At 48.9% G+C, this 15,121-nt stretch overlaps 2 protein-coding genes across 2 annotated transcripts in view; one reads left to right on the top strand and one right to left on the bottom strand.

The window, feature by feature from the left end:
* The window catches only part of SLC4A1 (solute carrier family 4 (anion exchanger), member 1 (Diego blood group)), a 138,090-nt gene extending 131,867 nt beyond the window's left edge, over window positions 1-6,223 (bottom strand). Inside the window, exon 1 of the mRNA XM_015410312.1 lies at window positions 6,125-6,223. Within this exon, the coding sequence (XP_015265798.1) occupies window positions 6,125-6,223 (99 nt within the window). The remainder of the gene's footprint in view (window positions 1-6,124) is intronic.
* An 80-nt stretch (window positions 6,224-6,303) lies between these two features.
* The window catches only part of RUNDC3A (RUN domain containing 3A), a 29,903-nt gene continuing 21,085 nt past the window's right edge, over window positions 6,304-15,121 (top strand). The window contains exons 1-5 of the mRNA XM_015410311.1: window positions 6,304-6,344; window positions 7,393-7,517; window positions 9,863-9,996; window positions 11,908-11,993; window positions 14,513-14,602. Of these exons, the coding sequence (XP_015265797.1) occupies window positions 6,304-6,344; window positions 7,393-7,517; window positions 9,863-9,996; window positions 11,908-11,993; window positions 14,513-14,602 (476 nt within the window). The remainder of the gene's footprint in view (window positions 6,345-7,392; window positions 7,518-9,862; window positions 9,997-11,907; window positions 11,994-14,512; window positions 14,603-15,121) is intronic.

The following is a 15,121-nucleotide window of genomic DNA, read 5'->3' as shown; positions in this document are numbered from 1 at the left end:
CGTTGGTGGCAACGGCCGAGGGGCTGCTGGTTGGCTCTGCGAACGTCGCAGATTCCCTAGCGGGGTCCTGCCACTCCTCCCGCCCGCCTGCTCGCTCCGGCACAAATCGGAGCTGCCACCGCCTCCTCCCCCTCCCGCGCCCGTGGTGGGGCTGCGCTTTATTTACGGAAACGGCGGGGCCGGGGCTGCGTGCATCGTCACGTGACAGGGGGCGGGGCTTCATCGTGTGCCCCGCCCCCCGCACCTCACCCAGGGGAACGGCGATCCCCCACGATTCCCCCCGAATCGACCTCTGATTGGGAGGAGGAAAAGAAGAAATACAATGGGGAGGGGGATAGAGGGTGAGATGAGGTGCCCCTCACAAGTCCTTGAAGGTCACACACAATACCACACACAATACTACACACCTGGGCTGGCAACTGGCTCTGCCCACCTGGGCCTGGCTTGGCTTAGCACCTGGGACCACACAGAGTTTTCCCATGGGGAGACTGCCAGGGGATGGAAGAAAGGAAAGTTGACATAGAAGCAGATAAAGGAAGGTTGGCTGGTGGGCAGGAAAGGGAGAAGGAAGCAGGGATGAGGGAGAGGCTATAGGGGCTTCCAGGGAAGGGTTTTTTACAGGAGGAGGGGAAATGAGATCCCTCCCACCATCAAATCCTCACCAGTTCCTGCTTGTAAAAAAAAAAAAAATCGCTGTGGCTTTTAAATCTTTATGAGACCCAAAATCCATGTATTTAAATTGGGAGGTCTTGTCATATTTTCCTGGGACCAACTCTTATTGAAAATATTTTCTGAACCCCAACACTAAAAGTTTTTTAAAAAAAACCAGGACTGGACTAACGTAAATGAAATCTGAGACTTTGTGGATGTTATATTCTATATTCTGATTTTTCCTACATTGAATGTTTGTATATTGAATTTTCTACTGGTGACTGAGAAATAGAAGTAGCCCTGTAGAGGGCCCACACCCTTTAGGCCACAGGCTTGTGAGGCTAAAATGCACGGAATGAACACACGTCCTCTCCCTTCTTGGGCCTTTTGCTGATGCACACCCCCCCTTCCCTCGTTGCTCTGCCGTCAACAGCAGCTATTGAGTCTTATCCCCTTAGCATCATCTGCGTGATTCAGATCTGCTCTGACAACCGTCTGACAGTTTGAACCCCATCTCAGGGCTGGGGTATCAGTGACTTCGTCTAAACGCCTCCTCCATTTAAAAAAAACCCCTACTTGCTTGGCGCTGACAGCCCTCAGCACATTGAACAGGCCCCAGGCCAGCTGGTGGCGTGGGTGGGAATGGCGTCCAACCTGCCTGCTGTAATAATAATAAAACATTGCACTGGAACTGAGATGCAGATACAGGAAGAGAAGAAGGCAGTCGCAGATAACTTTTTCTTTTGTTTCTTGAAGACCTCGAGTTTACCAGAGTGACCTTTGGAAATGAAGATTAGAACATAAGAACTTAAGAGAAGCCAATGGCCCATCCAGTCCAACACTCCGTGCCATCTAGACCAGGGGTGTCAAACTCATTTGTTATGAGGGCTGGAACTGACATAAATGAGACCTTGATGGACTGGGCCATGTGTGTCATAAAATGTAATGCCAGGTAGCGGAAACTTTATAAAGGACACAAACACAAAGTGGTTTTTTTAAAATAAAAATAAAAACATGTTTAAAACATTAGCACTCTTGCAATATTTTGTTCATTTAACCGTGTCTGATAACTAACACCTCTTGCTCTGAATTATTGCATCAAAATGTCTGTGCTGTTGCAGACTTGAGTATGCTGTTCAGGTGTGTATCTGTAAGCTGGAAACCTACGATGATACAGCAGCAGCAGAACTGGAAGAGGAAGCAGAAGACATCGAGTTTCACTGCGGGCCTGATAGAAGCCCTTTGGGGGCCTGATCTGGCCCCCGGGCCGCATGTTTGACACCCCTGATCTAGACCTTGTGGCTAACAGCCACTGATGGACCTCTGCTCCATATAAGAACATAAGAGAAGCCATGTTGGATCAAGCCAATATGGCCTATCCAATCCAACACGGTGTCACACAGTGGCCAAAATCCAGGCACCATCAGGAGGTCCACCAGGGGGCCAGAACTCCAGAAGCCCTCCCACTGTTGCCCCCCAAGCACCAAGAAGACGGAGCATCCCTGCCACAGACGGAGTGTTCCTGTCTATACCTTGTAGCTAATAGCCACTGATGGACCTCTGCTCCAGATGTTTATCCAATCCCCTCCTGCAGCTGTCTATGCTTGTATAGCCCCCTTTAGCTGAACAGCTAAGAAAGGGACCATTCAAGGCTGGTTCCAGATTTGGGGGGGGGGGCTGGACATAGAATTCCCAGCCCCCACCCCCACCCCGTGTCTAACTACCTGCACCCCTCCTTGGCCTGCTCAGAAGGCTTCCCGGTGCTGCCCACGCTCACAGCCGTCTGCACAGCCTGCAGCCCTTTCCCTGATGGCCTGCCTGTAGGCAGTGTCTGCAGCTAGACGTGTGGGTGGCGAAGCCCTCACAAGTGGGCAGGGAACGAAATGGCAGCAGAGGGCCCCACCAGAAGTCCTCGGCCCTGGCAGCCCGCCCCTCCTGAGGGGATGGGGACACCGGTCCTGGTACCATTCAAGTCTTTCCCAGACAAATAAGTACAGGTGTGCTGTTTGGCCTTTCATTTAGCACAGGGGGTTTCAAATCCTGTTCCTGGGAACTGAGTTCGGGTTGCCAGGTCCTCCCTGGCCACCAGCGGGGATGGGTGGGGGTAGCGTGGCCAGCTCCAGGTTGGGAAACTCCTGGAGATTTGGGGATGGAGCCTGGAGAGGACAGGGACCTCAGTGGGGGTCCATGCCACAGAGTCCACCCTCCAAAGCATCCACTTTCTCCAGGGGAACTGATCTCTGTAGCCGGGAGAGGAGCTGTCATTCTTGGTGGCCCCCAGCAATGCTCCCTCTAAGCTGTGGAGTGGGGGGGGGGCAAAATCCTACTCTGTGAGCTACTGCCATAAAAGTTGTGAGCGAGCAATTTGGCTACTGCATAAATTAGCTTGCTCTGGAGCCCTCCTTCCTGAGCTGAGACAAAAATGTGTGAGACCAGAGGTCATTTTGGGGGGGATCGCGGGGGATCGCAGTTCCCCCGGGTGAGGTACGGGGGTTTTTTTCCCTCATGGGGCTCGGCAGTGGAGCTGCAAGGCCGGCGGCGGCCGGGACTGTTGGGGGCGGGGTGTGTGGCCTTATGATACACTTCCGGTGATGTCAGGGGGTGTGGCCTTATGACACACATCCGGTGATGTCAGGGGGTGTGGCATATGCTAATGAGTTATGCTAATGAGTTCCCCTAGCTCTTTTTCTACGAAACGACCCCTGTGTGAGACGGAGGCTAAACAACTGTGAGCTAGCTCACACTAACTCAGCTGAGAGGGAACACTGCTCCCCAGGTCCCACCTGGAGGCTGGCAGCCCTAGTTACTGAGTGCCTCCTTAAGATCTTGCCAGGAGTTGAACTTCATGCTGAGTCAGACCATTGTTTCCAATGCACCCAGCACCGCCTGTCTGACAGGCAGCAGCTTTCCAGGATCTCAGGCCGAAACAGTTCCCAACCCTGCTTCCTGGGGTGTTTAAAAATGGATTCTTTAATCTTGAGCAGGGGTGTCAAACATGTGGCCTGGGGGCCGGATCAGGCCCTCGGAGGGCTGAAATCCGGCCCGCAAGGACCTGGCTGTTTCCTGCTTCCTTTTCCAGTTCTGCTGCTGCAATAACTTAGAGCAAGGGGTGTCACTTATCAGAGACTGTTAAATAGACAAAATATTGCAAGAGTGCTAGTGTTTTAAGCATGTTTTATTTAAAGTTTAAAAAACCTTTGTGTTTGTGTCCTTTATAAAGTTTATATCTCTGCTACCTGGCATTACATTTTATGACACACATGGCCCGGCCCAACAAGATCTCATTTATGTCAGATCCGGCCCTCATAACAAATGAGTTCGACACCCCTGATCTTGAGGATCAAAGGTGGGCTCTTCTGCATGGACTGCTCTGCTGAGCTATGACCCCTCCCTCAACAAGAAGACCAGTAGTGGAGGACAGGTTTCCCTAACTCAGTCCAGACCCAGGGTGGATCTGTTCTAAGGTGAGCTCTGAAGGTGAATTCACACAGGCCGATGATGAAGCCCCAACGGATTGCCACGAGCCAAATATATCATAAGAACATAAGAGATGCCAATGTTGGATCAGGCCAAAGGCCCATCCAGTCCAACACTCTGTATCACACAGTGGCCAGAAATACCAGTGCCATCAGGAGGTCCACCAGTGGGGCCAGGACACTAGAAGCCCTCCCACTGTTGACCCCCCCCAAGCACCAAGAAGACAGAGCATCCCTTGCCCCAGAGCCCCTATCTATACCTTGTGGCTAATAGCCACTGATGGACCTCGCTCTGCTCCATATGCTTATCTAATTCCCTTTTGAAGCCGTCCATGCTTGTAGCCGCCACCACTTCCTGTGGCAGTGAATTCCAAGTGTTATCCCAGGGGCCTCTGCAGCGAGAAGGAAGCAATTCCACAAGAGATGCTCTGGAATTCTTCAGCAGGTGCCAAAGTCTGAAAACGGTTGACATCATTGGCCCCATCTGTACGCCACCCTGAGCCCGTTCGCGGGGAGGGCGGGTTATAAATTTAAATAAATAAATAAATAACTCATGTTGTGCAATGAGGCTGTATAATGATTTGCCTAATTAGGAATGAATTAAGAAAGCAAAACAGGGGCGGGGGCAGGGGAACGACACTCAAAGTAGGGTTACCAGATGTCCTCTTTTAGGATCTTTATAAAAAACTGAAGACATCCACTGCTTGAGCTGGAAGGTAAAGAATATTCCCAGTTAGTAGCAATGATCACTTCTTAAACAGGAGGGGTACTTAAAAGGAGATTTGTCATAGGGATCACCTGTTTAAAATAGTCAGTCAGAAAATATGTCCTCTTTTTCGCTTCTCCAAAGATGGTCACCCTAACACAAACTGTTCTGAAAACCACATCTCTGCATGAGCCTAAACATGAGCCTGCAGTGTGATGTGGCTGCGAAGAAAGCTAATGCAGTCTTAGGATGCATTAACAGAAGCATTGTGTCCAGATCACGGGAGGTGGTAGTTCCGCTCTATTCTGCTATGGTCAGGCCTCACCTGGAGTACTGTGTCCAGTTTTGGGCACCACATTTTAGGAAGGATGTTGACAAGCTCGAGCGTGTCCAGGCAACCAGGATGGTGAGAGGGTTGGAATCCAAGTCTAACGATGAAAGGCTGAAAGAGTTGGGTATGTTTAGCCTGGGAAAGAGAAGGCTTAGAGGGGACATGATTGCAGTCTTCAAATATCTGAAGGGCTGTCATGTAGAAGATGGAGCAGATCTCTTCTCTCTTGCTCTGGATTGCAAGATTAGATCTAATAGGTGGAAATTACAAGGAGTCGTTACCGGCTAAATATCAGGAGAAACTTCCTAAGTGTAAGAGTGGTTGAGCAGCGGAACAGACTGCCTTGGGAGGTGGTGGATGCTCCTTCGCTGGACGTTTTTAAGCGGAGGCTGGACGACCATCTTTTGGGTATGTTGTAGGGCTATCTTTCAGCTATGCTCCTGCAGAGTGCAGGGGGTTGGACTAGATGACCGCAAGGTCCCTTCCAACTCTAACATTCTATGATTCTAGGTGGCTCTCGCCTTGTGAAATGGTCTGCCTGAGGAGGTCAGGAAAGATTCCACTCAGTTTTCCCCCTAAGATGAGTTAGTGTGAGCTAGCTCACAGTTTTTTAGCCTCCAGCTTACAGATCTTTATCTCAGCTCAGGAAGGAGGGCTCTAAAGCAAACCAATTTATGCAGCGGCCAAATCACTTGCTCACAACTTTAATGCCAGCAGCTCACAAAGCAGAATTTTTGCTCACAAGATTCCACAGCTTAGAGGGAGCGTTGCTCCCACTCCTCTGGCTTTACTCAAAATATGCAAAACTGAGCTATTCCAGGGGACTTTTCTGCACGGGTAATAGGATTGCAACGTACAAAATGGCTTTACAAACTTGCTTGGATACATGAATACGGACTGCGGTCTATCCTGCTGGGTTTAGCTTATTGTAAGTAGGATCCTATTATGTAATTTATGTACCGCTTTATGCATCACGTGAACATCTCTGCTGCGCTTCAGTTCCTTCTGGCGGTTCCAGACCTCTAGGATTCTAATGCATCGGGCTATCGAAGGTCCCATTTTGTCGGTTGCCCCGGCTCACTCTCTGTAATCCGCCTGGAGTCCCAAGAAGAAAGATGGAATATAAATACAGTAAATAGATGATTACAGATGTTTCGGCAGGGCAGGATGTATACATTCAGTAAAGGCAGAAGTGAAGGCCGACTTGGTGAACGCCACGTCATTGGCTCAGAACTACGCAGCTGTTGTCTGGTTCAAATGAAACCCCTTTGGCTGGGGAAGGTTGCCTCATAGGCCCAATCTGCATTTAGCATTTGCTCAGTTGTTTTACCAAACCCACCCTGGAACAGAAAAAGATGGAGCTCAAAACCACATTCAACTAACCCCCCAATGCCGTACTGACTGCAGAGTCACCCCCCCAATGGCCATAAAACAGCCATAAATCTATGCAGACAGCCACAATCAGGGGTCGTTTCGTAGAAAAAGAGCTAGGGGAACTCATTAGCATAACTCATTAGCATATGCCACACCCCCTGACATCACCGGAAGTGTGTCATAAGGCCACACCCCCTGACGTCACCGGAAGTGTGTCATAAGGCCACACACCCCGTCCCCAACGATCCCGGCCGCCGCCGGCCTTGCAGTTCCACTGCCGAGCCCCATGAGGGGCCCGGCAGTGGGCCTGCAAGGCCAGCGGGAGTGCAAGGAAGCCCCGCGAAGGCCCTCCCTGGCCCCAGGCAGGCAGGGGTGGGGAGAGGCAGGGAGGAAGCAACTTACCCTCCCTCTTCTCCTGCCTCCTCCTGGCTGAATGAGGGCCGGAAGCGGGGCGGCCGGAAGCAGGGGGCGGGGCTTCGTCATGTGCCCCGCCCCCGTACCTCACCCGGGGGAACTGTGATCCCCCGCGATTCCCCCCCGAGATGACCTCTGGCCACAATAAAACCAGGGATCAAACAGTGAAAGCGGCATGCTGTCTGGACACTGCCATAAAATGCAACAATCAAAGTGAAAGAGGCATGCAATGTAGACGGGAATTTCTGTTCCAGTGTGGGTTTGGTATAACAGCAGAGCAAATGCTAGATGCAGACTGGGCCATAGTTTGAGCGGAACGGGAGAAGCAGTTTCAGGTGATCCAGGGAAGAATAGGTAGGAAGCACTTCTGAAAAGCCCGTTTCTCTTCCTCTCCCACACCGCTCGTGGCTTTTTCTTTTTCTTTTTGCACTCCACGATAGATTCTCTGTGAAGACCTTGCTGGAAAAATATACCACAGAGCCCATCGATGACTCGTCAGAGGAGTTTGTGAATTTCGCCGCCATCTTGGAACACATTCTCAGCCATCGTTTCAAAGGGGACCACGGTAAAGTTTGCGTCGAGGGGCGATGAGGTATCATCTGAACGCTTTATGATTCAGGAAGGGTGCTTTGCCCAGCTCCTGGGGCCGTGTGAAACCTGCCAAGCGTGTTTGTGTGTGTATGCAGGGAGCATCTGAGCTTTGACTACCCTGTTTCCCCGAAAATAAGACCTACCCCAAAAATGAGCCCTAGCAGGATTTCTATGCATTTGTGGTATAAGCCCTAGTGTGTCTTCTTGAGAAAAAATAAATATAAGACAGTGTCTTATTTTCAGGGAAACATGGTAATACATGCATTTCCTGAATGTTGTGGGGCAAATGCTGGGAATCCCCTTTTCTACATGTGATCAATGTTCCCTCTAAGCTGAGTTAGTGTGAGCCAGCTCACAGTTTTTAAGCCTCCGGTTCACAGATTTTTGTCATAGCTCAGGAAGGATGACTCCAGAGCAAATTGATTTATGCAGTAGCCAAATCGCTTGCTCACAACTTTAATGCCAGTAGCTTACAAAATAGAACTTTTGCTCACAAGACTCCACAGCTTAGAGGGAGCATTGCATGTGATTAATGAATCCCATAGTGATTCTCTTAAGTGCTTGGGTCGGCTGCCAAGTACACTTTCCTTTGAGCCGCTATTCACAACCATTACAACGACCTTGTAAGAGGGGCCAGGATTATTATTCCCCCTGTACACATTTCTGAAGTCATTACTTGCCAGCGTCAAGTGGTGAATTTGACAGCTGAGCTCAGCGTTTCGTGAGGCTTTCCCCTCACCCAGCCTGTGGTCTCAACCACTATACGATAAATATGGACAAACACGACCCAGTCAGAAAATAAGTATAAAGACAACAGTCGTGAGAGTCTGACCCACAAATCAAGCAGTCACCAAGTCTTGCAAAGAAAAAGCTTCCTATGTATTATAATCTAAAGCACTACAACATCATTAATAAATGATAAGAAAATCCTTGTGCATAGGTACATAATCAACGTCGTCTCCGGATTATATAACAGCGTTTCAAAATTGGATCTTCCTCAGGAGATATTAGAGTAGTACAAAAGCTCTCTGTATTCATGAAGTGCTTGACAACAAGTCATAAGGAATACTACATTGGGGCCCCGGTCACACGGGAGGATTTGCCCCACGGGAGGGACGGATCGGGGGCACATCAAGCAGGCGCGATCATACCGCAACTTCTGGAAAGCAGCACGCACCCGTCCCCGATCCATCCCTTCCAGGCGAAAACCCGCCGCAAAAAGGTAGCACCAAAAGAGTACTACCTACCTGTTGATGCGCAGCATGGGCCGGCGTCTGATCGCCAACGCGCCCGTCTCCCTGCAGCATACGGAAGCCTTGTAGAACTGTGCATGCACGCACATGCACAGCAAGCTCACCTCACTCACCAATCTTGGCTTCCCGCTCTCCAATCAATGGCTTCCTTCCGGCATCTGATCATGCCAGGGAGGACCTGCGCAGCTGCTGGGGGGATCTGTCTACTCCCCCCGCCGCACTTCTCTTTTGATGCGGCTCAGAAAAGCCGCACTTCAGCCGCACCTTTTCCCCCAGTGTGACCGGGGCTTCAGATAGGACTCTGATCTCAATAAATGTTCAGGCTCAAATATGCTGCTAAGCTTCTAAATGGATCCCGGGACTTTGATTATGTACCTATGCACAAGGATTTTATTATGATTTGTTAATGATGATTTATTAATGATGTTGTAGTGCTTTAGATTATAATACATAGGAAGCTTTTTCTTTGCAAGTCTTGGTGACTGCTTGATTTGTGGGTCAGACTCTCATGACTATACTTACTTTCTCAACCACTATACTACAGGAGCTTTGCTGTTGACATAGTAGTTCAGGATACATTGGAGGTTGCCGAAGCAAGCTAACTTTTAGCTCCATCGTTTCTGGAAGCCAAATTTCCCATGTGCAGCAATTTTAGGAAAGGAAGAGAAAGAACAGGCAAGGTTTTAATGACCAGCTTGTTTCATAGAACAAAGTTTGAGTCCAGGGGCACCTTTAAGAACAACAAAGTTGAATTCTGGGTATAAGTTTTCACGTGTGTGCATCTGTATCTGAAGAAGTGAATTGTAATTTTGTGTAAGCATTAGTGATTCCTAAAAAGAATCCGGTATCTCTCACATTTATAGTCCCCAGGGATCTTCTGAAGAAGCGTGCATGCACGTGAAAGCTTATACCCAGAATAAAAAATTGTTGGTCTTAAAAGTGCCCCTGGACTCAAACTTCATTCTACTGCTTCAGTCCAACATGGCTACCCACCTGAATCCAGCTTGTGTCATGGTTGCCTCCTAGGAAGAGTCTACCTACAGCCTATTTTCACCTCTCCTTCCAGGTCCTGTCAGCTGGTTCAGCTCCGATGGGCAACGTGGCTTCTGGGATTATATCCGCTTGGCCTGTAGCAAGGTCCCAAATAACTGTGTCAGTAGCATTGAAAACATGGAGAACATCAGCACCTCCAGAGCCAAGGTAAGAAGCCCCCCAGTTGTTTGCAGCCAAGCTGCTGAATGCCCACAGGGGGCAGGGGATCATGTGGAGAAGGTCGTCTTTAAAAATTGTTGTTGTTGTCACAGTTAGACAGTTGACTGGTAGATGGTGTTCTTCAATTCAAGATCTAGTTCTTGAATTCCCAAGTTCTTGGGAATTGCAGACGTATCTTCGCAGGATTTTTGCTGTCCCAAGCAACACTGTCTTCTGGAGCTGAGCTGGTGTTATTTGCTCAAGTCTCAGGCGTTTCCCGAGACTTCTGGGCACTGATCCAAGGGCTCCAATGACAACTGGCATGCTGGTCACCTTCTTCTCCCAGAGGAACTCTAACTCTATTCATAGGTCTTGGTATTTAGTGATCTTCTCCTGTTCTTTCTTTCCTATCCTGCCATCTCCTAGGATTGCAGTGTCAGTGATCCAAACCCTATTTCTCATTTTTTCCTACAATTGTGATATCAGGGGTGTTATGCTCCAGGTGTTTATCTGTTTATAATCCAAAGTCCCAAATAATCTTCGTTTTATCTTGTCTGGAGATCAAGTTAATTCGTGCCATAGTATTCCCCATTACTGTGTATGGGTATGAAAGTTGGACAATGAAGAAAGCGGACAGGAAGAAAGTTGATTCATTTGAAATGTGGTGTTGGAGGGGTGCTTTATGGGTACTGTGGACCTCCAAAAGGAAAAATAAGTTGGCTCTACATGAAATCAAGCCTGACCTCTCCCTAGAAGCTAAAATGGCTAAACTGAAGCTATTGCCCTTTGAGCAGGTTATGAAAAGACAAGAGTCACTGGAAAAGACAATAATGGCAAGAAAAGTTGAAGGCAGCAGGAAAAGAGGAAGACCCAAGATGGACTGACTCCGTTTGGTGTAGAAGAGAAGAAGTGAAAAGATTGTATTTATACTCCACCCTTCACTACCCAAAGGAGTTTCAGAGTGGCTTACAAACTCCTTTCCCTTCCCCTCCCCACAACAGACACCCTGTGAGGTAGGTGGGGCTGAGGGAGCTCTTGACAGAAACTGCTCTTTTTCAAGAACAGCTCTTATCAGAGCTATGGCTTGCCCAAGGTCATCCAGCAGGTGCAAGTGGAGGAGTGGGGAATCAAACCCGGTTCTCCCAGATTAGAGTCCGGCGCACTTAACCACGACACCAAAGTGCACAGACTCTAATCTGGGAGAACTGGGTTTGATTCCCCACTCCTCCACACACAGCTGTTGATGTGACCTTGGGTCAGTCACAAGTTCTTTCAGAGCTGTTCTCTCACAAGCAGTTCTCAAAAGAGTTCTCTCAGCCCCGCCCACCTCACAGGGTATCTGTTGTGGGGAGGGGAAGGGAAAGGAGATTATAAGATGCTCTGAGACTCCTCTTGATATTGAAGAGCAGGGTATAAATCCCTCCTCCTCCTCCTCCTCCTCCTCCTCCTCCTCCTCCTTCTTCTGTCGAGGAAGTCCAGGGTTGCTATGCAGAGGCAGGCAGTGGCAAACCACCTCCGAATGTGTCTTGGCTTGAAAACCCTACAGGGTCGTCATAGGTTGCCTGTGACTTGATGGCATTTTCCACCACCACTGTTAGCTTCTGCTGCTGAGTGGATAGTTGGATAGAGAGGCCATGGGAGGTGTGCCCTTCCCAAGGACCAACACCCCGAGTCTGGATCACGGACTAAATACACTTTTGATCACCATGTATTGCCCTTTCAAATGTTCAGAGTGTTCCATGTACATTACATTGTAATCCTTACAACAACCCTGTAAGGTAGGTCAGTAGTATCACCCCATCTTGTCAAAAGGAGGCTGAGCATCTCACCCTATGTCCACAGAGTACATTCCTGACAAAGTGAGATTCAAAACCAGAGAATTTCTGACTCATAGCTCCAATAATAAACTTTCTGTTTCAGGGGCGCGCATGGATCCGTGTGGCTCTAATGGAGAAGCGCATGTCCGAGTACATTGCCACAGCACTGCGGGACACCAGAACCACCAGGTAGGAGCCTCCATGGATTCGGGTTGCCAACAGGCCTGGAGATAAATGCCCTGTCCCTTTAACAAAGAGTTGAAACTTTGCGTGGCATGGAGACAGATAACATCACCTGGCAAACAGAATCCATTAAGCCTTGTTTAAAGAGGAAGGGTTAGGGATGCCACCCTCCAGGTGGGACCTGGGGATCCCCTGGAATTATACCTCATCCTCAGACTACAGAGATCAGTTCCCCTTATCTAATATATCTTCATATCTCCACAGTTGTTCTTTGGTAAATAAAGTGGGATTTATAAAGGCCTCCAATGGTGAAACCCATTTGGGTATTTTTATATAAAACGTGTTTTTAACCTCTTCCCATATCTTCAGTAGAGATGCTCTCAACATATGTTGTTTGAAATACTTATGGATATTGCTTTTCTCATACTATACAAAAGCGTGCCAGCCTAGTTTCAAATCATGACCTTCTAGCTTTAACAGTCTTGGATTTTCCAAAATGATCCACTCTTCATCCATGTCAGGGCTACTGCTTTATAATAGAGATGCCAGTCTGATACTGCGAAGCCTCCTCCTCTTTCTTTTGTGTCCTGGTCCATCTGAAAATCTCCAGGAGTTTTCCAACCTGGAGCTGGCAACCCCATTCCCCCCCCCCCCCACCCCCCACTGGTGGCCAGGGAGGATCTAGCAACTCTAGGCATTGCTTAGTTACTCCAGGCCTGTTGGCAACCCTACCAGAGCTCATATCAAACAGAATTTGAGATTTTCTAGGATGTTCATTTCCTAGGATGTTCACAGTCTTTCGCTTTTGCTCCACTGTTGTCCCTGGTCTGATTCTGGAGCTTTTTGAAGCGCTGCACTTAGAAACACACGCTCTGCAAACATAGATAGATATTTCTGGCTGCTTCTGGAATTGCCGCAGCCCCCAGTTATAGGCTAAAACGCCAGTTTGGTGTAGTGGTTAAGTGCGCGGACTCTAATCTGGGAGAACCAGGTTTGATTCCCCACTCCACTTGCACCTGCTGGATGACCTTGGGCAAGCCATAGTTCTGAAAAGAGCTGTTCTTGAAAAAGAGCAGTTCTCAGTCAAGAGCTCTTTCAGCCCCACCTACCTCACAGGATGTCTGTTGTGGGGAGAGGAAGGGAAAGGAGTTTGTAAGCCGCTCTGAGACACCTTTGGGTAGTGAAGGGTGGGGTATAAATCCAATCTCTTCTCTTCTTCTTCTAAAAAGAAAACTGAATTCTCACAGACCGTCACCATATATCCGTGGCTTGCTCTGTGTCAGGCCTAAATTAGGAGGTAAATGTAATGCCTGCTGTAGGCACAAAAGCTTTTCACAGTAGCCTGGAAGCCCCTGGAAATTATTGCACTTTGTTGATAGGGAGATGCTTGCCAAATGTGTCTTGCAAAATTTCAGCTTCCTAGGTGTAGGGTTGCCAGGTCCCTCTGGCCACCGGTGAGGGATGGGGGGGGGGGGTAAGGTTGCCAGATCCAGGTTGGGAAACTCCTGGTGATTTGGGGATGGAGTCCTGAAGAGGACAGGGACCTCAGTGGGGTACAATGCCAAAGAGACCACCCTCCAAATGATCCATTTTCTCCAGTGGAACTGATCTGTATAGCCTGGAGAGAAGCTGTAATTCCAAGGGAACCCCAGGTCCCACCTGAAGGCTGGCATCCCTACCTAGAGGCACCATTTGGGAATATCTAGGACATTTTTTCTCCCATGATCAAGGAGCATGATAAGAGTAAAGGTTTCCCTTGCTTGAAAGCCAGTCGAATCCAACTCTAGGGGGCGGTGCTCATCTCCGTTTCCAAGCCAAAGAGCCAGCGCTGTCCGAAGACGTTTCCATGGTCATGTGACCAGCATGACTAAACACCAAGGCGCACGGAACGCTGTTACCTTCCCACTGAAGTGGTACCTATTTATCTACTTGCAATTTCTTGCTTTCGAACTGCTAGGTTGGCAGGAGCTGGGGCCGGAGATGGGAGCTCACTCCGTCCCACGGCACTCGAGTCTCGTAGCAATCCCTAAAACAAAGAATCCAAGCAGGACATACAGAGCTTTAAAGGTAACTAATAACCAACATTTTGGACTAAGCCCCAATAAACCAGAAAAGAAGCAATGTGGTTTTTGCGACTCAATCCAGATAGAGGACAAACTGTTGGATTCTGCACCAGCTGTGGCAGGTTCTCTCATTCCAGGAACCCAGAGTACCAATGCGTGGATTGGGGTGCAAGCCCACTTGGCCTGAGTTCCTGCCTCATGGTAGTGGCAGCCTCAGAAGATGGCTGGGAAGTCTAATTCAGAGATACCTGTAGTGGTCCAGGACAGCTCTGTTCCCCGGCAGAAAAACACGCCATTTACAGGAGAGCGATTTCCACAAAGCTGTGAAAGTTCTCTGCTGATGGTCCAGTTTCTCAACAAAATGTTGGCGGTTTTGTGGGAAAGACTGGCGATTCAAGCCCCAGGAAACGCCTTCCCTCCATTTAATTGACAGTCTGACTCATGTATACTGTTTCTTTCCAGAAGATTCTACGACGACGGGGCAATTATGCTAAGAGAAGAATCCACAGTCCTCACAGGGATGCTGATTGGCCTCAGTGCCATCGACTTCAGGTAGGCGCCCAGCCCCCCTTCTCTCCCTGAGTCCACTGTCAAAGAATATCCATTCTTCAAGGGCTATTTGGCATACTCCAGTGTCATCCTAAGCTGTGTGACCTCCTTCTAAGACCAATCGACTTAGGGTTGCCAGTTCTGGGTTGGGAAATACCTGGAGGTTTTTGGGGGTGGAGCCTGAGGAAGGCGGGGTTTGGGGAGGGGAGGGACTTCAGTGGAGTATAATGCCATACAGTCCACCTTCCAAAGTAGCCATTTTCTCCAGGTGCACTGATTTCTGTTGCCTAGAGATCAGATGCAATAGCTGATCTCCAGGCACCACCTGGAGGCTGGCAACCAGACACCTCACAGAGTTCCAGAGGCAAAAATAAAAAAGGTCTCTGTCCCCCAAGAGCTTACAATGTAAAACAGACAATGAAAAAAGTAGGGGGGGACGAGAGGTGGCAGTGATGAATGTGGAAATATGAAGCTTCTTTGTGTACTTGTAATAATGCCTCAATAACCATTTCTCTTTACCCA

The sequence above is a fragment of the Gekko japonicus genome, unplaced genomic scaffold (genome assembly GCF_001447785.1).
Source record: "Gekko japonicus isolate JY-2015 unplaced genomic scaffold, Gekko_japonicus_V1.1 scaffold1360, whole genome shotgun sequence".
Lineage (NCBI taxonomy): Eukaryota > Metazoa > Chordata > Lepidosauria > Squamata > Gekkonidae > Gekko > Gekko japonicus.
This window is presented reverse-complemented; position numbering and strand designations above follow the sequence as displayed.